The sequence below is a fragment of the Scardinius erythrophthalmus genome (assembly GCF_964197995.2).
Source record: "Scardinius erythrophthalmus genome assembly, chromosome: 17".
NCBI classification, from domain to species: Eukaryota; Metazoa; Chordata; class Actinopteri; order Cypriniformes; family Leuciscidae; genus Scardinius; species Scardinius erythrophthalmus.
In genome coordinates, this window is record NC_138237.1 from 27,614,126 (window position 1) to 27,630,091 (window position 15,966).

Consider the following 15,966-nt stretch of genomic DNA (forward strand, 5'->3'; position numbering starts at 1 on the left):
CAAAAAATGTTTCAGCCTAAAAAACGCTTAGAGCACCTTTAACTACACAAATGCGTAATCTCAAACATTTTTAATTGCTCCATGGGGAGCTTAGTTCTCTGATTTGGGTTAAAATATCAGGCTAGCAAAAGGCAAATATTTCCTATTAATGATCTGATCAAAGAGTCCTTAAACATATTGAAATGTGCTTCATGTGTGGTGACTTGTCATCAATCGGCATTAGATAAGCGTTTTCTGTTTCCTGCACACTCCCCCCATCTACCTTTAATCCTTCACAAATTCATTCCATAATACTCTAGGATTGCCACAGAGTAACAGTTTATACACTTTTCAGGGGAATGTGAACCTGTTAAACTAATAGGAGAAAGTATTTTGACATCGAAAAAATAAATGTCACCTTTCATTTTTAATAAGATGAAGTGAGTTGGGGGGGAAAAAACAATTCTTAAGAACCCGTAGTTACTCGTGAATTGGACATCAATGGACTCAATTTCGCAAAAGAACAAATCTCCATTGTTAATTTATATCTCCCCATGCTATCACATGGCCGAATCACAGTGTGAGAGTGTCTTCCAAAATGGTAAAAAAGAGCAAGACTCCGCTGTGTCATGCAACCTATGGTGTGAGAGGGTTCACTCTCATTTTCACTCACTCAGTACTCTTGAAACCTTGTCTATTTTGTCTGCTGGGAGATTTTCCAAGGTTGCAACTCAGCATTAATAATGAATTAATCTCTAAACAGCAGGTCTCTCGCTCTATCTTTATTCCTCTCTCATTGTCTCAGTGTTTTTTAAGCAAGCTACTTTTACCAGATTGTGTCTATCCCCTCCCCTGCTTTTCATCCTCACCCCATCTTACCAGTTCCAGCCTTGTTTGCTGAATGGTGAGTGCTTGTCCATCAGAGCCGTGAGCCTGAGAAGGCTCAGTCTTTGCAGCATGGAGACATGTGGTGCTGATTTTGCCTGTATGCCTGTGCTGGGGTTACTCAGTGAAAGCATCTGTGCACTGGACCAGTGGGGCCTCTGAATTCTGAAATGTAGGAAATGAACCAACTTTTGTATAAATACGCTTTGCTCTTTATTAAATGTGTGTACACTAGATCCCTAGCATGTAGCATGAATTCAATCAGACACTTCTTGTTCCAGCTGCCTTCATAAAATGGTAGTTTGTGTCTCTTACCGATCACTATGCTCTGCAGGCTGAGCAGTGTGCGCAAATGCTTCTGGGTTCTTGTTGTATGTCTCCTCTTGGGCAGCTTCATCGGTCTCTTCTGGTTCTTTGATCTCAAGGTGAATGTCAGTCAGAGAGGAGGGTGAGGGAGAACCCGAGTGGGAAAAATCTGAATCCCCGTCCTCTGACAACTTATCTGTCCAAGAGGTTACCAACTGCTGCAGGCCACAAATGCGTTCCATTACACTGTCCAAAGCAGAGAAGACGTCATCATCCAAAATCTGCATGTGATCTGGGACGTTGTCATAAATGCTGACACGGTGATCACAAGTAGCCAGTGGGCTGCATGCTTGTTCCTGGTCCTTGGAGCTACTGCTTCTACACTGTCTACCTCGGTAACCATGGAAGCTACCAGTCCTCCAGTTGACCGAAGTGTTGTTTATAGGTGAGAAAGCGTTGTTGTGGGAGAGCACAGTTGGGAATGTGCCTGGCTTGTGTCCTTGGGGAATTTCAAAGACGGGGTTTTCAACAATGTTGCGCTGGTTGTTGAAATGCTGCTCGTTGATTTGCTTCTGGCTGTCTTCTTGTTTGGGCAGCCCAGGGCGTTTGCAGTTGCTGCGCACCTTGGTCACTGGGCTTGGCGTGCTGACCGCGCTGCTGCTTTCCGAGGGACTGCTACTGGATCCAGAGGGCGGTGTGCTGGATGCAGGACTTTCAGTCTTGTCTTGGAGCCTTGCTAGGTCTAGACATTGGAGATGCTTTAGCCTTTCCTCACCAAGACCTTCCTGGATAATCGGTCCACTTATAACAAGTCTTGCTTTCCCGCTTCTGATGTGTGGGTGTAGCGTGCTTCCTGTTAATCTGAGTTTCTCCATCTTCCGGAGAAGGCTTTTTCCTTTTTTTACTGGAGGCTTTTCAGCAAGGCACTCTTCACTGCTCAAAGTGTGATGTTCAATGGGGGACGGAGGTCTGCTGGAAGAAGTGTCGGGAGATTGGGGTTTGTAGTTCGAGGAGCATCTGGAGGAGCTACGACTTTTTTCGGGTTCGTCTGCCATTGTGTTGGGAGCACTTCCCCCATCACTGTCAGCATTACTAGAGCTATGAGTGGAACAAATCTCATGGCATTCACCGCTATCGGAAAGAGAGGCCTCACAGCTTCCCGATCTCCTAAAACTTGAAATGGGGCTGTTCAGTGAGTGCAGTGGCTCCCCGTCATCCACACGTATCCATCGCCTGCTCTTTCTGTCGAATGACCATTTTGGGCTGATTGCGTAGAGGTCTTCTTCCTCCTCTTCATCTCCCTACATGAACAAATCAATGGGTTATACACAGCGAAAGATGGCGAGGAGGACATTTCTCCTCAGGCTGTCTTTTGTTTATATACTGTGTTTACATGCATCTTCTCTAGAGTTTTCTTTCACACTCACCCTTCTTTTGGACCGGCTCAACTCCAGCTTCATCTCCACGCACTTGTTTAATGTACTTAATCTCCTGAAAGCAAAAGAAAACATTGATGTCAAACAGGAAGACAGCATGATGTCCCCCTCAAATTCCTCCCGCTGTGATTAGCAAGAAGCACTCATTCTACGTCAGCATAGCACACGCTCATGCCGCCGAGGGGTGGAAAGCACTACCTGCATAGAGAATCTAAGGCATCCTTATCCAGAAATTCATGATCACTCTTCACCCAGTCTATGTCAATAGGGAAACAGCAATCTGGAAGGCAAACAAATTAAATTGAATTGCAGTACAATAATATTTGCAATATATTAGGACACATGGTTAAAGTATGCAATGAGAAATTATAAAAATAAATATTTACCGGTGAATAACTGTGCATACTGAGGAAAACCAGCTGCATGAAGCCAATCACAAGCCCCCTTTGCTTCTATCTCTACAAAAGAGAATCAGTGCATATAAAGTATGTAATTTCTGGTGGTTTAGCTTCTATTAGGCTAACATAAGAGGCAAATTCAGCAAACTATTACCACTTAATTCAATTTATTTTTTAATTAACATTGAAAGTGGAGCATTTTTTTGTACAAAGCCATGTTAGTCCACCCCAAGTTTATCAACCATCCTCTCATTTCATTAATTTCATGTGGATTAAAAGCGGAGGCTGGCTAATTTGCTGCTAATTGAATGTCTTTGGCATTTACATGGTTGACCAAAAGAAGACAGGCGGTAGGCACACATGATTTCAGCCTTGCTTGCTGCTTCTATTCCTTTGTCACTCATTTATTTTCACCTTTTTAAAAATTTTCCAGACTGAACACTGCCAGGAACAGATGGTGGAAACAAATCCTTTCTTTGCACTGACTGGCGATCCATAAAACCTTGCATAGGATTCTATCTTTCCCATAAGTGGCGAAGGGGTCAGGGGAAGACAGCTGGATCTGTTCTACAAAGAACAGATGGCTCAGATATGTAAACATAGGGACCAAGTTAATGCTGCCACTCCCTGCTCTGATGCAGAAGTGGCCTGTAAAGGACTGTGCTGGATGTGATGGCCTCATGTAGCTGTGTTGCAGACAATCTGTAGGTTAAAACCATGGCTTGCAGTCAGCTTGCATTACTGTAGCTTATCTGGGCTGCTGAATTCTGTTCTGAATAAATGAGCATTGCAGATCAGAAGTTTCTCACACAGTGGGTGTGAATCTGGAAGGCAACTTGTGGGAAATGTGTGCATACTCATGCTGATAGCTGATGCAATAACTGCTACCTCTGCAAATTACCCAGTTCCAGCCATTTTCTTAGAACTCTAGCATGGGAATTATGTAAGTGTGATCGTATCACATGCCTCTCCACTGTTTAATAGAGCTGAGCAGGGAAAGGCACTTCCTTTTCTAAATACCTCAGGCGGCCCTACAGGAAGTTGTGCTTTTAGGGTTTGGATGCTGATAACAGATGTGGCTTGTGATTGTCCACCCACCCCGGAGCTCTCTAAAATCCTACAAGCATCTGAATGGTCTGGGAGGGTCTTGGCTAATGGTGCTACGTGCTGCACAGGCTGTAAGCTATGAATAATACAAAACGCTGTCAGATTGGTTGGCTGATACCTCCCTTCCTGCTTGAAGGAGGCACATAGACAATCCAGGTTGAAGCCACCTAATAAAGTGCTACAGCAGGACCCATGGGGATTCAGCAACTGCCATAAACACCTGTCTTCAGAAGAGCACTCAGAGAGTCGATTGACATGAGAAAAGCATCTATGGGACCCCTGAGGGGTGGTGAACATCATGTTTGGCTGACAGCTTGAACAGTTCTAACCTTGAGAGTCTTGGCGGAGCTCAAGCAGAGCAACCTTTAGCTTTTGCATAAGTTTAGAAAGAAATTCAAGAGATTTAAGAGAAACTAAAGGTTTCGTGAAGGCACCCAAAGTCTAAAGAAGCATATTTGCATTAAGATTCAATATATTGTCTGATAATATTAGAATACACTACAGTGTAAGTACAGTTCTATAAAATACTGGTCTCATTCATTTCAAAATGTTGAAGCAGTTGTTGAAGTATTTTTTTTTCTTCTATGACTGAATGTGTTAATAGTTTTGAATTGTCATTGTACTTTTATAAAACCTGTATTCACATCCAAGATGATCACACTTCATTTTCGTTCGTAGAGTTGGTACAAACCTGTAAAATTGAATGTGTGAAAGATAACTAAGATTCATGGTTTAAATAAGCCAGTCTGACGATGAGGGATTTTTTACTCCCTTTAAATCTTTTTAAGTTAGGTTTTGACAGCAGTGCAAGTCAAACGCCCCACAGGGAGAAGGTCTGCTGCTCCAACGTGTTCTCATGAATATTTGTATATATTTAATGTAAAATTTGTTTTAACCACACGCCTATTTACTTGCATTACTCAGATACTGATTTGTAAAATATTGATGTATTGATGGCGTCTAAATGTAAATAATTTACATATCAACAACTTCATTACAAGACAACTCTCTATACAAAGTATGACGTATAAACAAAGCTACAATTTAAAATTAATTATGCATGTAATATTTATTTTGTTTTCCTTGGGATGTGGCAGTTTTCAAAATATGAACCTATAAAATACACCAAAAATGCACCATAAAATGATCATGAACATAATCCATTTTATTCTTGCACTGTAAACCAATTTTTCTGATTTAACAAAACTGTTTGATTGCATTATGTCCAGCGACCATAAGGCTGTGTGTCCACCAAAGCATTTTTCCCCAATGCTAGTGTATTTTTCCAATTTTGAAGAGTTGAAGAATATTCAACTTTGGGTAAAACCATAGACTGTAAAAAAATATGGACATAGTGTCTGTGACGTCACCCGTAGGTTTCTGGAGAACATTTTTGAAGCTCAAAGTGGGCGGAGCCATCTTGGTAGCGCGCCATTTTTTGTTTTTGTGATAAGCGAAAATAGGCAAAGAGGCGGGATCAGCTGAGGTGACGTGACGGCTGACAGACAGCAGACGTCCTTAATTATGCAGAACTTTAAGGCTTGATAAAATTTATGGATAAGTTATTAAAAAATTCATCCCCCTCACAGTTGTCATGAAGGGCAAAATTAGCTATATAGACCAAAACCACTTTTTGCACCAGGTACGTTTATATTTTTGTTTTATATATATATATATATATATATATATATATATATATATATATATATATATATATATATATATATATATATATATATATATATATATATATATATATATATATATATATATATATAAATCTAAAATATATATATCTAAAATATATTGAAAAACTATATAAATATATTTGTGATATAAAGAATTCGTAATTATTTTACATTTCCAGAGCTGTAAATGCGTATTATTGCTTAGATTTTAGATGCTGCCACTAAGTCAATATGTACTTTACTGTGTATTTAGCATCTAACCAAACATACAAATAAGTATAGTTTTGTATCTATTACGTACATCATAAACACAAAGAGACAGGCTGGGTGCTCCCTATCTCAAGTCTTGTGAGTTTTTGCGTTCATACGTCAAGTGTAAAAGTGACAAGTCACTGGCTTTGTAATAATCTCCAGATGTGGCACAAAAAAGTTTTTGAGTCATGTAAACCCATTTTCCATAACTATGAACTCGCACAGCTGTTTTCGGACTGACAAATATGCTCCATTTCATCAGTGACAGGACTGATTTTGATGAAAATCTTGGCAGGTACAGAAAAATGAGGTCATTGGGATAATTGTTCAGACACACTGTTGTTACTCCTGGTTGCTAACAACAATATTTTCATAGATCAGATGTGCCAGTGCAAAGAGAGACTCTGTAACTCCTCAGTGCTATAGTTACCGCTATCCAGTAATCAGAGATCATTACTGCTTGTACAAATCTTTGCAAATCTATAGATATATTGATCAATTAGATGTTCAATTTAAAGCATAGACAGGTAAAGACAGGTATTCAGCTCAATAATAACATGCAACATCCTCTAATACACTCACTTTTGTTTTTCTGTGACAAAGTATTCACTCTTGATTACTAAGTGGGCCCTTTGAAGTCATTAAGATGTTACACCGGCTTCACTGATAACATCTCTTCTGATTTACAATCGATTCATCCAATTAAATTATGCTCATGCCTGTTCTGCCATATTTATTAGAATATGGAACCACTCAAATCTACCATGGTCAAATTTAGTCATAAAATGGCTCAGATCAGCTTTAGATTCATTTGACATAACTTAAGAATTGCTTAAAATAAAAATGAGCAGATATAAAGATTTGTACTTACTTGTAATGAGCATTGTTGTTCGTTTGGTTCTTACGCAGAAATGTCATATAAAAAACTGACTGAGTGAGTGTAGTAAAGAGTTTTAGACATTACCACAAAAAAATAATCTAGGCAGTAAGCTTTAAGATTCCAATTAACAGATGCAAAGTATTGCTACTTGTAGGAGAAAGCTAGGCTTCTCATTCACACTGGTCACCATAATGAAATCACAGGAAAGGCATTCCCCTCTTTCCTCACTGGACCAAACCAAACTCAACTTTGACTGGGTGGGTTGTTCCCAAAGTAAACAATTACTTTTGTCTAGGTTATTTACACTCTTAGAAAATAAAGTACATAATTGTACCTTTAGGGGTACAATGGCTTGCCACTGGGACTGTATCCTCACAAAGGTACAATATTGTACCTTAACTTTTAAAAGAAACGGTACATATATGTAACTTTTAATGCTTTGTGACCCTCAAAAAGGTACATATATGTACCTTGAGGTCCAATAATAAGCCCTTTGGGGTACGTTAGCGTAGATTGTACCTTGGGGGACAGAAATGGACTCCTACTGTACCCCTATTTCTGACAGTGTACAGTGAATACCTAGAAGTATTATATATTGGAATTGAAAATTGTTACGTCTGGTCATTCATGTAGTAAGTATTTTGAATGGCTTGTATGTATGTATGTGTATAATAGCCTATATAAATCTAAGGCATTACACTGTATAACCTTTTAGTTTTATTAGGAATTTACCTTATAACAGCACTCAGTCATGAGATATTATGTCTAGATGCCAATTCACTGATGCCTAAATGAAAGTTTTGTGAAAGGGTTTTAGATTTGAACATCTGCTCTTTTGTTGCATGTCTTCGAAGGACAGACGCACAGCTATGACGCTAATGAGTGCCCTAAATCCCATAAGGATATCGACACAGCCCATCACAGCTAATAGTTTTTGACTCTGAGGCTTCATCAGGACTTACTCCCTAGTAACCCATTAGCACTAATGGCTCTCATTAAACACACCGGCGTTTGATTACATCCTCTTAAGCGAGAAAGCCTGAAGTTCTCAGTTCGAAATCCTCTCCTAAGTGAACATTGAAAGTACAGATGAGGACAGGATGGTTTACTTTTACTTTGTTCCTGCAAACATTTCCTAAACTTGACTAGAGAAAACTAAGAGTGTTTTGTAATAAATGCGCTGCTATGCAAATCTATCTGACCTTTTCAGTTTACTGTAGTTGTCAGTTTTCTTATAAGAGCAGACAAATCTGTTGTTTTGTATTAAAAATATCAGTGTCCAGCGGAAAGAAAGAGGAAGGAATAACAAACCAGGCATGTGATAAGTTAGCGGAAGGCATGACAGGCGTTCCTGGCTCCATCGTGTCCCCAGCCTGTCCCACCCTCGCTGAAGGGTGGGATGGAGTCATTTGGCGGCAAGACACGCAGTGCTGTAATAGTGCAGTTTCCTCTCTGGCTCTGAGTCAAATTGTTTCAAAAGTGTCACTAAAAAAGTCTGTTCAATTGGAAAAAAGTAGAACTACTATATAGAGTACTTCTATATGTAAACTATAGTGCCTGTTCAGCTTGATCTTATTGGTATTCTCAGCTATTGGTACTGTATGTTATGTTTACACAATTTTTTTGGATATATGCTGAAATGTACAATATGCACATATCGACAGCTTAAAAAAAAAGCAATAATGTATGCATAGTTTTAGAAAGGTATAAATCTTTTGTTATAATTGTATTATATATTGTATTTATATAAGTACATGTTTTTGAGTCCCTAAACCCACCCATACCATAAACCTATGACTAATTCTCAACAAAGTACAAGTGCCTTGTTACGCGCAGCTTTGTATGATGCGTGATTGAATGGCTCCTCCCCCTTTTCAAATAGCCAATAGAGTTAAGTTTACATCACATACTGCAAGACGTACTTGACAGCACCATGGAAGCGAATCCGAGCGCATGATGATACATTGGATTCAATAGTAGAGGTGTGAATAAATTCTTGCCATTTATTCTTAACCAACGTACAGTTGGAAAACATAATAAATCTTGAGCGTTTGAGCAACTGAATTCTCCAACCCATATTGCTCCGTGACCTGTCAACGGTCACTTTGGCCGGTTGATACTATAGCATAGGAGGCGGGATGCTTAAGATTCTAGAGAGCATTTGATTGAACAAGTCCACGGTTATGTCATCAAAATCTGTGATCTATGTTAGCGGAATTTGTTATTTTTGTATTATTTTCCATTTGTGTTACAAAAACTATAAAATTTCAGGGAATTACGATGCCTTCGACACGGAGTCAGTATTCTTAAAGGGTTAGTTCACCCAAAAATGAAAATTCTGTCATTAATTACTCACCCTCATGTTGTTCCAACCCTGTAAGACCTTCGTTCATCTTCAGAACACAAATTAAGATATTTTTTATTAAATCTGAGCTGAATCACTCCTCCACAGGCTTATGGACACCTTAACTTGCTGGCCCAGAAAATGTATTAAAGACATCGTTAATATAGTCCAAGTGACTACAGTGGCTCAACCTTAAGTTTACCGACGAGAATACTTTTTGTGCGCAAAAAAACAAACAAAATAACGACTTTATTCCACTATTCATTTCCTTCTCTCTGAATAGTGGAATAAAGTCGTTATTTTTTTATTTTTTTTTGCACACAAAAAATATTCTCATCACTTTTATAAATTTAAGATTGAGCCACTGTAGTCACTTGGACTATATTAACGATGTCTTTAATGCATTTTCTGGGCCCGCAAGTTATAATGCCTTAGAAGCATATATGGAGGAGTGATCAGCTCTCAGATTTCATCAAAAATATCTTAATTTGTGTTCCGAAGATGAACGAAGGTCTTACGGGGTTGGAACAACATGAGGGTGAGTAATTACTGACAGAATTTTCATTTTTGGGTGAACTAACCCTTTAATAATGTTTATTTGATAAGGACAAGTGCTGACATTTTACATGACTCTCATAATAAGTATATAAGCCATGCACTGCCTGGTTTCCATGGCAATTTTTGTAATCTAAAAAAACTCAATTACTATCTACAAAATGAAAGAGACATATTCAGACAGAATAGAAGTATGCTCACTTTTGTAACCATACTACTCAAAGTCAAAAGGTCAAAAGCTTTACTGACAGTAGAAAGCAATATAAAGTCCAGATTGCTGCACTATAAATATAGAGTCCATATAAAAGAAGATTGCTTTTGCATCTAGCCTCTTTTGATATCATAAAAGACGCACTCCATCCCCAACATTAATCGCTTGAAAAAGTCATTTAATTATTTCCAGTTTTTTTGTGAAAGAATTGCTCTTGTTCTGGGAAGAGATGTTTTGACACCAGGGACAATTACAGCTCTATTTAAGATTTGTTTTGTGTACCGCCTGGCATTTGGATTGTCACAGACTTGTCAGATCCCTTCATGAAGAAGAGCGTCTGAGAAGAATAGTCGTTCGGTGAGCGGAGCTGGCACAGACGTGAATGTACCCCCGCGAAAATAAATCATTCCAGCTCAGCTCACATAATTGTGTGTTTTTGGACGGGCTGACGTGAACTAGCGGTAGCATGACTATCAGCGTGTTTCATTTCAAGAGAACACAACATGCTACTTTACTCCGGTGGCAGCCTTCCGCATTCATTAAAGACTTAAACATCTGTTTGATCAAACTGTGCTGAGCCCGTGAAAGAACGGTGTGAATAGGAGCCCGTAAAAGAGAGGTGGTCGAGATTTGTACTAACAAATAGTGTTCCAAATCGAATGGAGATGAATGGCCTTGTTTTGGACTTATGTGTTCAGTTGAATGCAAAGCGACAGATGGCTGACGGCTGGTGGTCTTCCTTGAACACCTCAGCTTTTTTCCACATTCTGTCAAAGCGAACCTGCTGTTTGCGTGATTGTAAAGTTGTGTCTGGGCGTTCTGTTGACCCCTTGGTCACCCTTTACAAGAGGTTACACAAGCACGTTTCCTTTTCTCAAATACAGGGAATGGATGATATATTTGTGCAATGTTATTAAAGGGTGAGCCCCTTGTGTTTTGGTTATATTTATAGATGGGTTCTTTTGTAAATGTGAGGAAGAGCTTTGAGAACTGGCCAACTTGAATCCGTGGCTGCCTCTAAGTCTCTCCAGTGGTATTTCCTATATTTCCGTAAGGGTTCTGCTCCAAGAACTGGCCGTCCTTCCTGTACGCACACACTATGTCATCGCAGCAGCGACTATTGGCTCCACTTCCATGGAGCCTGGGGCAGTGCGGCCCCTGATCTGACTGTTGTGCAGTCATAATCTTCTCTGGTTTTGTGACTTTGACCTTCTCGGAGGGGCGGTGGAGATAGGAAATTAAGAGTGTGAAATACATTATCAAGATAATCCAGACTGTGGAGATGACTACTATTCGAGACTTTTTCTCCAAGTAATAGCCTTGCAGAACTGAGAGAGCCAGCTAATCAATCTGGTGCGGGGGCAAGAAGAGATGCAGTGGGCTCGGGTCCAGATGCTTTTGAATGAGATTCAATTAGGAGTGAATATAATTAGAGATTACATTAACAAGCACTCATAGCTGATCTGTGGCACTTAGTGTTTCCTGTGGCCTTGGAAGAACTGGCAATCTACTGTCAAACTCAGAGTCCAACTGGCCCTCGGGTTTTATGCGGCACTAAATCAGGCATGTCCTGAACTTTGCAGTCAGAACTTTGCAAAAAGAATATGTCATATTAAGTACCTTTCATGCGGTTAAGCGAATGTACGACGTGACGACGCTCTTGAATCGAAACAATAGATCTCTATGGAGCTATTCCCACCAGGGACGATCAATCACGGTGCGACCAAAGTAAAAAAAAAAAATTCTCAACCAGTGTGCCGATTTGTTTTTCCGTCGGCCCACGATGAAACAGGCCATCCAATTAGTTTTGATCTTCAGGGGCTGTTTACACGACACTGTTTTCAACTAAACACGTAAAACTTTTTATGCGTTTTGGCTGTTTGTTTACACGACAATGGCGTTTTGGGTGCCTGAAAACAAACTTTTGAAAACGGGTTTTAAATTGCACGTTTTTGAAGAGGCACTCTGTGTAAACAGCAAAAACGCTAATCTCTGAAGACGATGACGTTATGCGCATGGGTATAACGTGTTCAGTCTATAGTGTTTCATTGCCATCTAATGGCCTGGCAGCAGATTATAGCGTTTTTAGTCGTTTTCGCGGATCCGTGTGAATGGGGATCGTTTTGACAAGGGTGTCGTCTGTACACAGAAAACTCAAAGGAAAAAAACGTCTCCATTTTAAGCATATCGTCGTTGTGTAAACGTGTAAGGGTACCTTAGATCACGTGCCTGGAGCCGCTGCTGTTGCACAAAAGGGCAAGATAGATGACTATGTTTTGAAAACCAGTGTAAACGCATTTATTACGGAAGAGAGAAGAGAACGGATGTTGAGTTCTTGTTATCATTGGTGTCTGAGAACAGATTTATCCTTGCATGTTTACTTCATATTTCTTTATACAGAATGTATAAATTATCAATTATGAGATCTAAAGAGCTTGAAACAGCGTGCAGAGCACTGTGTGTCTACTGGGTACACGAGTCATAGAGCTATAATTCCCTCTAGATCTGTCAATCATATTACTTGATCATAACTCAATCACTTCCAGATGACAACGTCCTGTATACTTCCTCCTTCTGAGTTCCACACAGTAACAAATTCACTGGAGGCAAGTTGAGATGAGGACCCAAACGCAAATTGAATTAACAAACACAAAACAAAAGCATGACCAGGCATGGAAAACTATAAACTAAAACAGGAACACACAACCAAGACTAGAAAACAAGGAACCGGATCTGGGACATAGAACAAACAATACTCGACAAGGACACAGGGCAAACATGAGGGCTTACATACATAGACTAATTACAAGACAAGGAACACCTGTGAACAATGATCAGACGATTAACCAATGACAAGACACATGGCAGGATCACATGACAAACAGGGAATCACATGACACGACACAGAAACATGACAATGACAAGAAACAAAACCCAAACCGTGACGCACACATAAAGAGAGAAAATGCAAAAAAAAAAAAGTATGAATAATATTAAAGGTGATGTATGCAGTTTCTGCGCCACTGGTGACACATAGCAAAATGACAAAAATAATGCATATTTTTAAACAATTACATTTTTGACATGATGAGCCACATATGTTTGAGGCAGTCTACATTGGGCACGCCAAATTAAACTATTTAAACTGGAAAAATTGTCTTTCTGAAAGGCTGCATGATGATGCTGTATGGGACTGAAGCGTCCATTGTAGTGCGTTGCATTACAATGCCCCATTCGCTTCAACTTGTTCATGACCTGTTTAATCTTTAGAGATATAAATGTAGCGAATTTTGGTTTGCATTTTTGTGACCGAAGCTGAATGTCTTTTCCCATGTAGCGCATCTGTCATGGTCCCACACCGGCTAAACACCCTCTGGCTCCGCCTGCTAGTCACGCCCCAAACTCACGCCCCAAACTCACGCTATAGGTTGTGCTGGAAAGAGATTGACAGATCTGAGTGGACATTTCTCTCTGTTTAGTTGTTGCCTTGTAGGGGTGTAACGGTACATGTATTCGTCCCGAACCATCACGATATGGACGTCAAGGTTCGGTGCATACAGTCAGATGACGAATACAGTCAGTCACATGCGATCCACACTCCAATCCAGAAGGGCGGGCACGTGCGCTAATGCAACTCTTTATGCTAACCACCACAAGAAGAAGAGACGATCTATACACCAACCTAAAACAAAAATGGCGAATTCTAATGGCATGCAAGAGCTTGCTTGTAGCCAATACGCAGAGTTTTGATTCACTTTTGTGACTCGCTCCACAAGCTTCACGGAAAGGAAACCAGCACAGCAGAAAGAGACATCCTGTTTGTTTTCTTTATTCTACAAATTGTGAGTGTACACAAATAAAAATAGACCCTTTAAAGTTTCGAATGATATTGAAATTGGGCGGACATATAAATGTACCGAGTACCGAACTCGTATCGAACCGTGACCACAAAACCGAGGTACTTATCAAACTGTGACCCCAAATCCAAGGTATGTACTGAACCGTGACTTCTATGTACCGTTACTCCCCTAGTTGCCTGGGGGGCTCAGTGTTTACACTTTAGGGGTAGATAAAGCCATGAGTGTCTAAATTGTATAACTACTAAAATGGGGATATTAAAAGCCAAGTTGGCTTGCCATATATTTACTAATACCTTTTCATCTTTTGACCAACGAATTTAGAGTCTGAACTTTGTGTCAGTCTAGGTAACTCTGAGATGTTGATTCTCCATTTGATACCTGAAATTTTAGGCTTGGGAATTAAAACACAATCAGGCATCATTTGACGGTGATTGAATGGGCAGCATCTGTTTCTGTTCAAGAAACATGGCTTTAACAAGTTATCCAGTTGTTCTTGTTGTTGCAGTCTGTGGAGTGGAAAATACTCAGCCTTGTTGGCATGAAGGACACCGTGTTCTGTTTTTATGAGGGATTGAGTGTTCCTATCAGGATATCCCCATGCCAGCCCTGTTGTTGGTATCAGGGGCAAAAATAGTGCTTTTACTCTCTTGTCCATCACAGGAAGTCATCATGCACAGGGGCTACAAAGTTCTATGTTTCCCTTAGAAATTTTACCATGTGAATTATAATTGTTTTAGTGTTGTGTAGATCATCAAGCCCATAATGTTTTTCTAATACGTTTAAATGAAGATGCAGGAATGTCCTTGTAGGGAGTGAGCTAGTCCGCTGTTTGATCCCAAAGTCATGCAGAATGACTTTACATTCATGCCAGCTGAAAATGCAGCGACACCCACAATGTTTTTGAGAATCAAAATGGCCCAGAGACAACAAGATTACAAATTCAGCTTAACGTCTGATACTAAATAAGAGGGAAAAGGCAGAATTGCAGCAATTGAGAGGATGGCTGCATTCAAACAGTTTGCACACAGTAAAACAGAGCACAGAGAGAGAAAGAGAGAGTACGTGTTTGTTTCTCTTCTCGAGTTGTAATGCCAGCTGCCTGAATCTCAGGGGGCCTGGAGCCAGTATGCACAGCGTGAGTTCACAGTGTGCAAACTGTTTAGATTCAACTTTGTGTAATATCTTGCTGGCTTCAGTCAGCAATGCCAATGCTGTAAACACTCATTCACCTACATACAGTATACTGTACATGCATCATCTCTTTACTGTTAAAACTATAATATAAAATCACTCACAATATATAAAAGTTGAATAATTTACTGTAGCTGACGCTTTTATCCAAAGAAACTTGAAGTATGTGTTCAGTTACCAGCCTAGATCTTTAACCACTATACAACACTGTGAATTGAAAGCATTATAATGTGCATACAATGGCCCCAAAAAGTTCTTGCATACTTACAAATTTTGAATGTCATTGGATTAGATGACAAACTATCAAAACCAAGTGCATCTGCAATCAAATGATGCTAGAGATTTTCTCAGGCTATTGTAATCATTTGTTTCCTTTGTTTTAGTAAAATCAAAACAAGGGAATGAATTAGTACAATGTGGCCATGATTTACTAAACTGAGGGAACAAGTTCATAAGTCTAAAACTAAAACAAGGCAACAAATTAGTAAATTGTGGCCAAGACTTAGTAAAACAAGAGAACAAATTCTTAATTCGTGATGTAAGGGTGGTTTCACTACAGCGCAGTTATAATAGCAAAATATGTGGGAGAGTGTTGCTATAGAGTGTGACGATATTGTATTGCAATAGCACATTAGTGTTAATACCAAATCAAAAGTTAGCGCATCATTTGCAATTGAAATGGTTTAACAACAGTACCTGATTATTCTTACACTTAAAATAGATTCAAAATAGATGTATGGGATGATAAAAATGTATACCATTAATTGTACTCTGCATATATGTAGAATGTTACCTGAGAGAGAAAGAGAGAGAGAGAAAGAAAGTGTGTTTTAAAAAAAACACACTTGTTTTAGGTTGTTATTTAATGAAATTA

At 39.5% G+C, this 15,966-nt stretch overlaps 1 protein-coding gene across 2 annotated transcripts in view; it reads right to left on the reverse strand.

The window, feature by feature from the left end:
- Positions 1–15,966, reverse strand: part of LOC308705360 (rho GTPase-activating protein 7) — a 60,663-nt gene that overhangs the window by 12,206 nt on the left and 32,491 nt on the right. Inside the window, exons 1-6 of one of the 2 annotated variants that reach the window (XM_081390320.1) lie at positions 6,923–7,122; positions 2,993–3,064; positions 2,805–2,886; positions 2,598–2,661; positions 1,180–2,471; positions 859–1,029 (exon numbers count right to left, since the gene is read on the reverse strand). In XM_081390320.1, the coding sequence (XP_081246446.1) occupies positions 859–1,029; positions 1,180–2,471; positions 2,598–2,661; positions 2,805–2,886; positions 2,993–3,064; positions 6,923–6,935 (1,694 nt within the window). In that variant the 5' untranslated portion in view covers positions 6,936–7,122. Of the gene's footprint in view, positions 1–858; positions 1,030–1,179; positions 2,472–2,597; positions 2,662–2,804; positions 2,887–2,992; positions 3,065–6,922; positions 7,123–15,966 lie in introns of those variants that run through there. The other variant, XM_081390319.1, reaches the window with a different exon arrangement.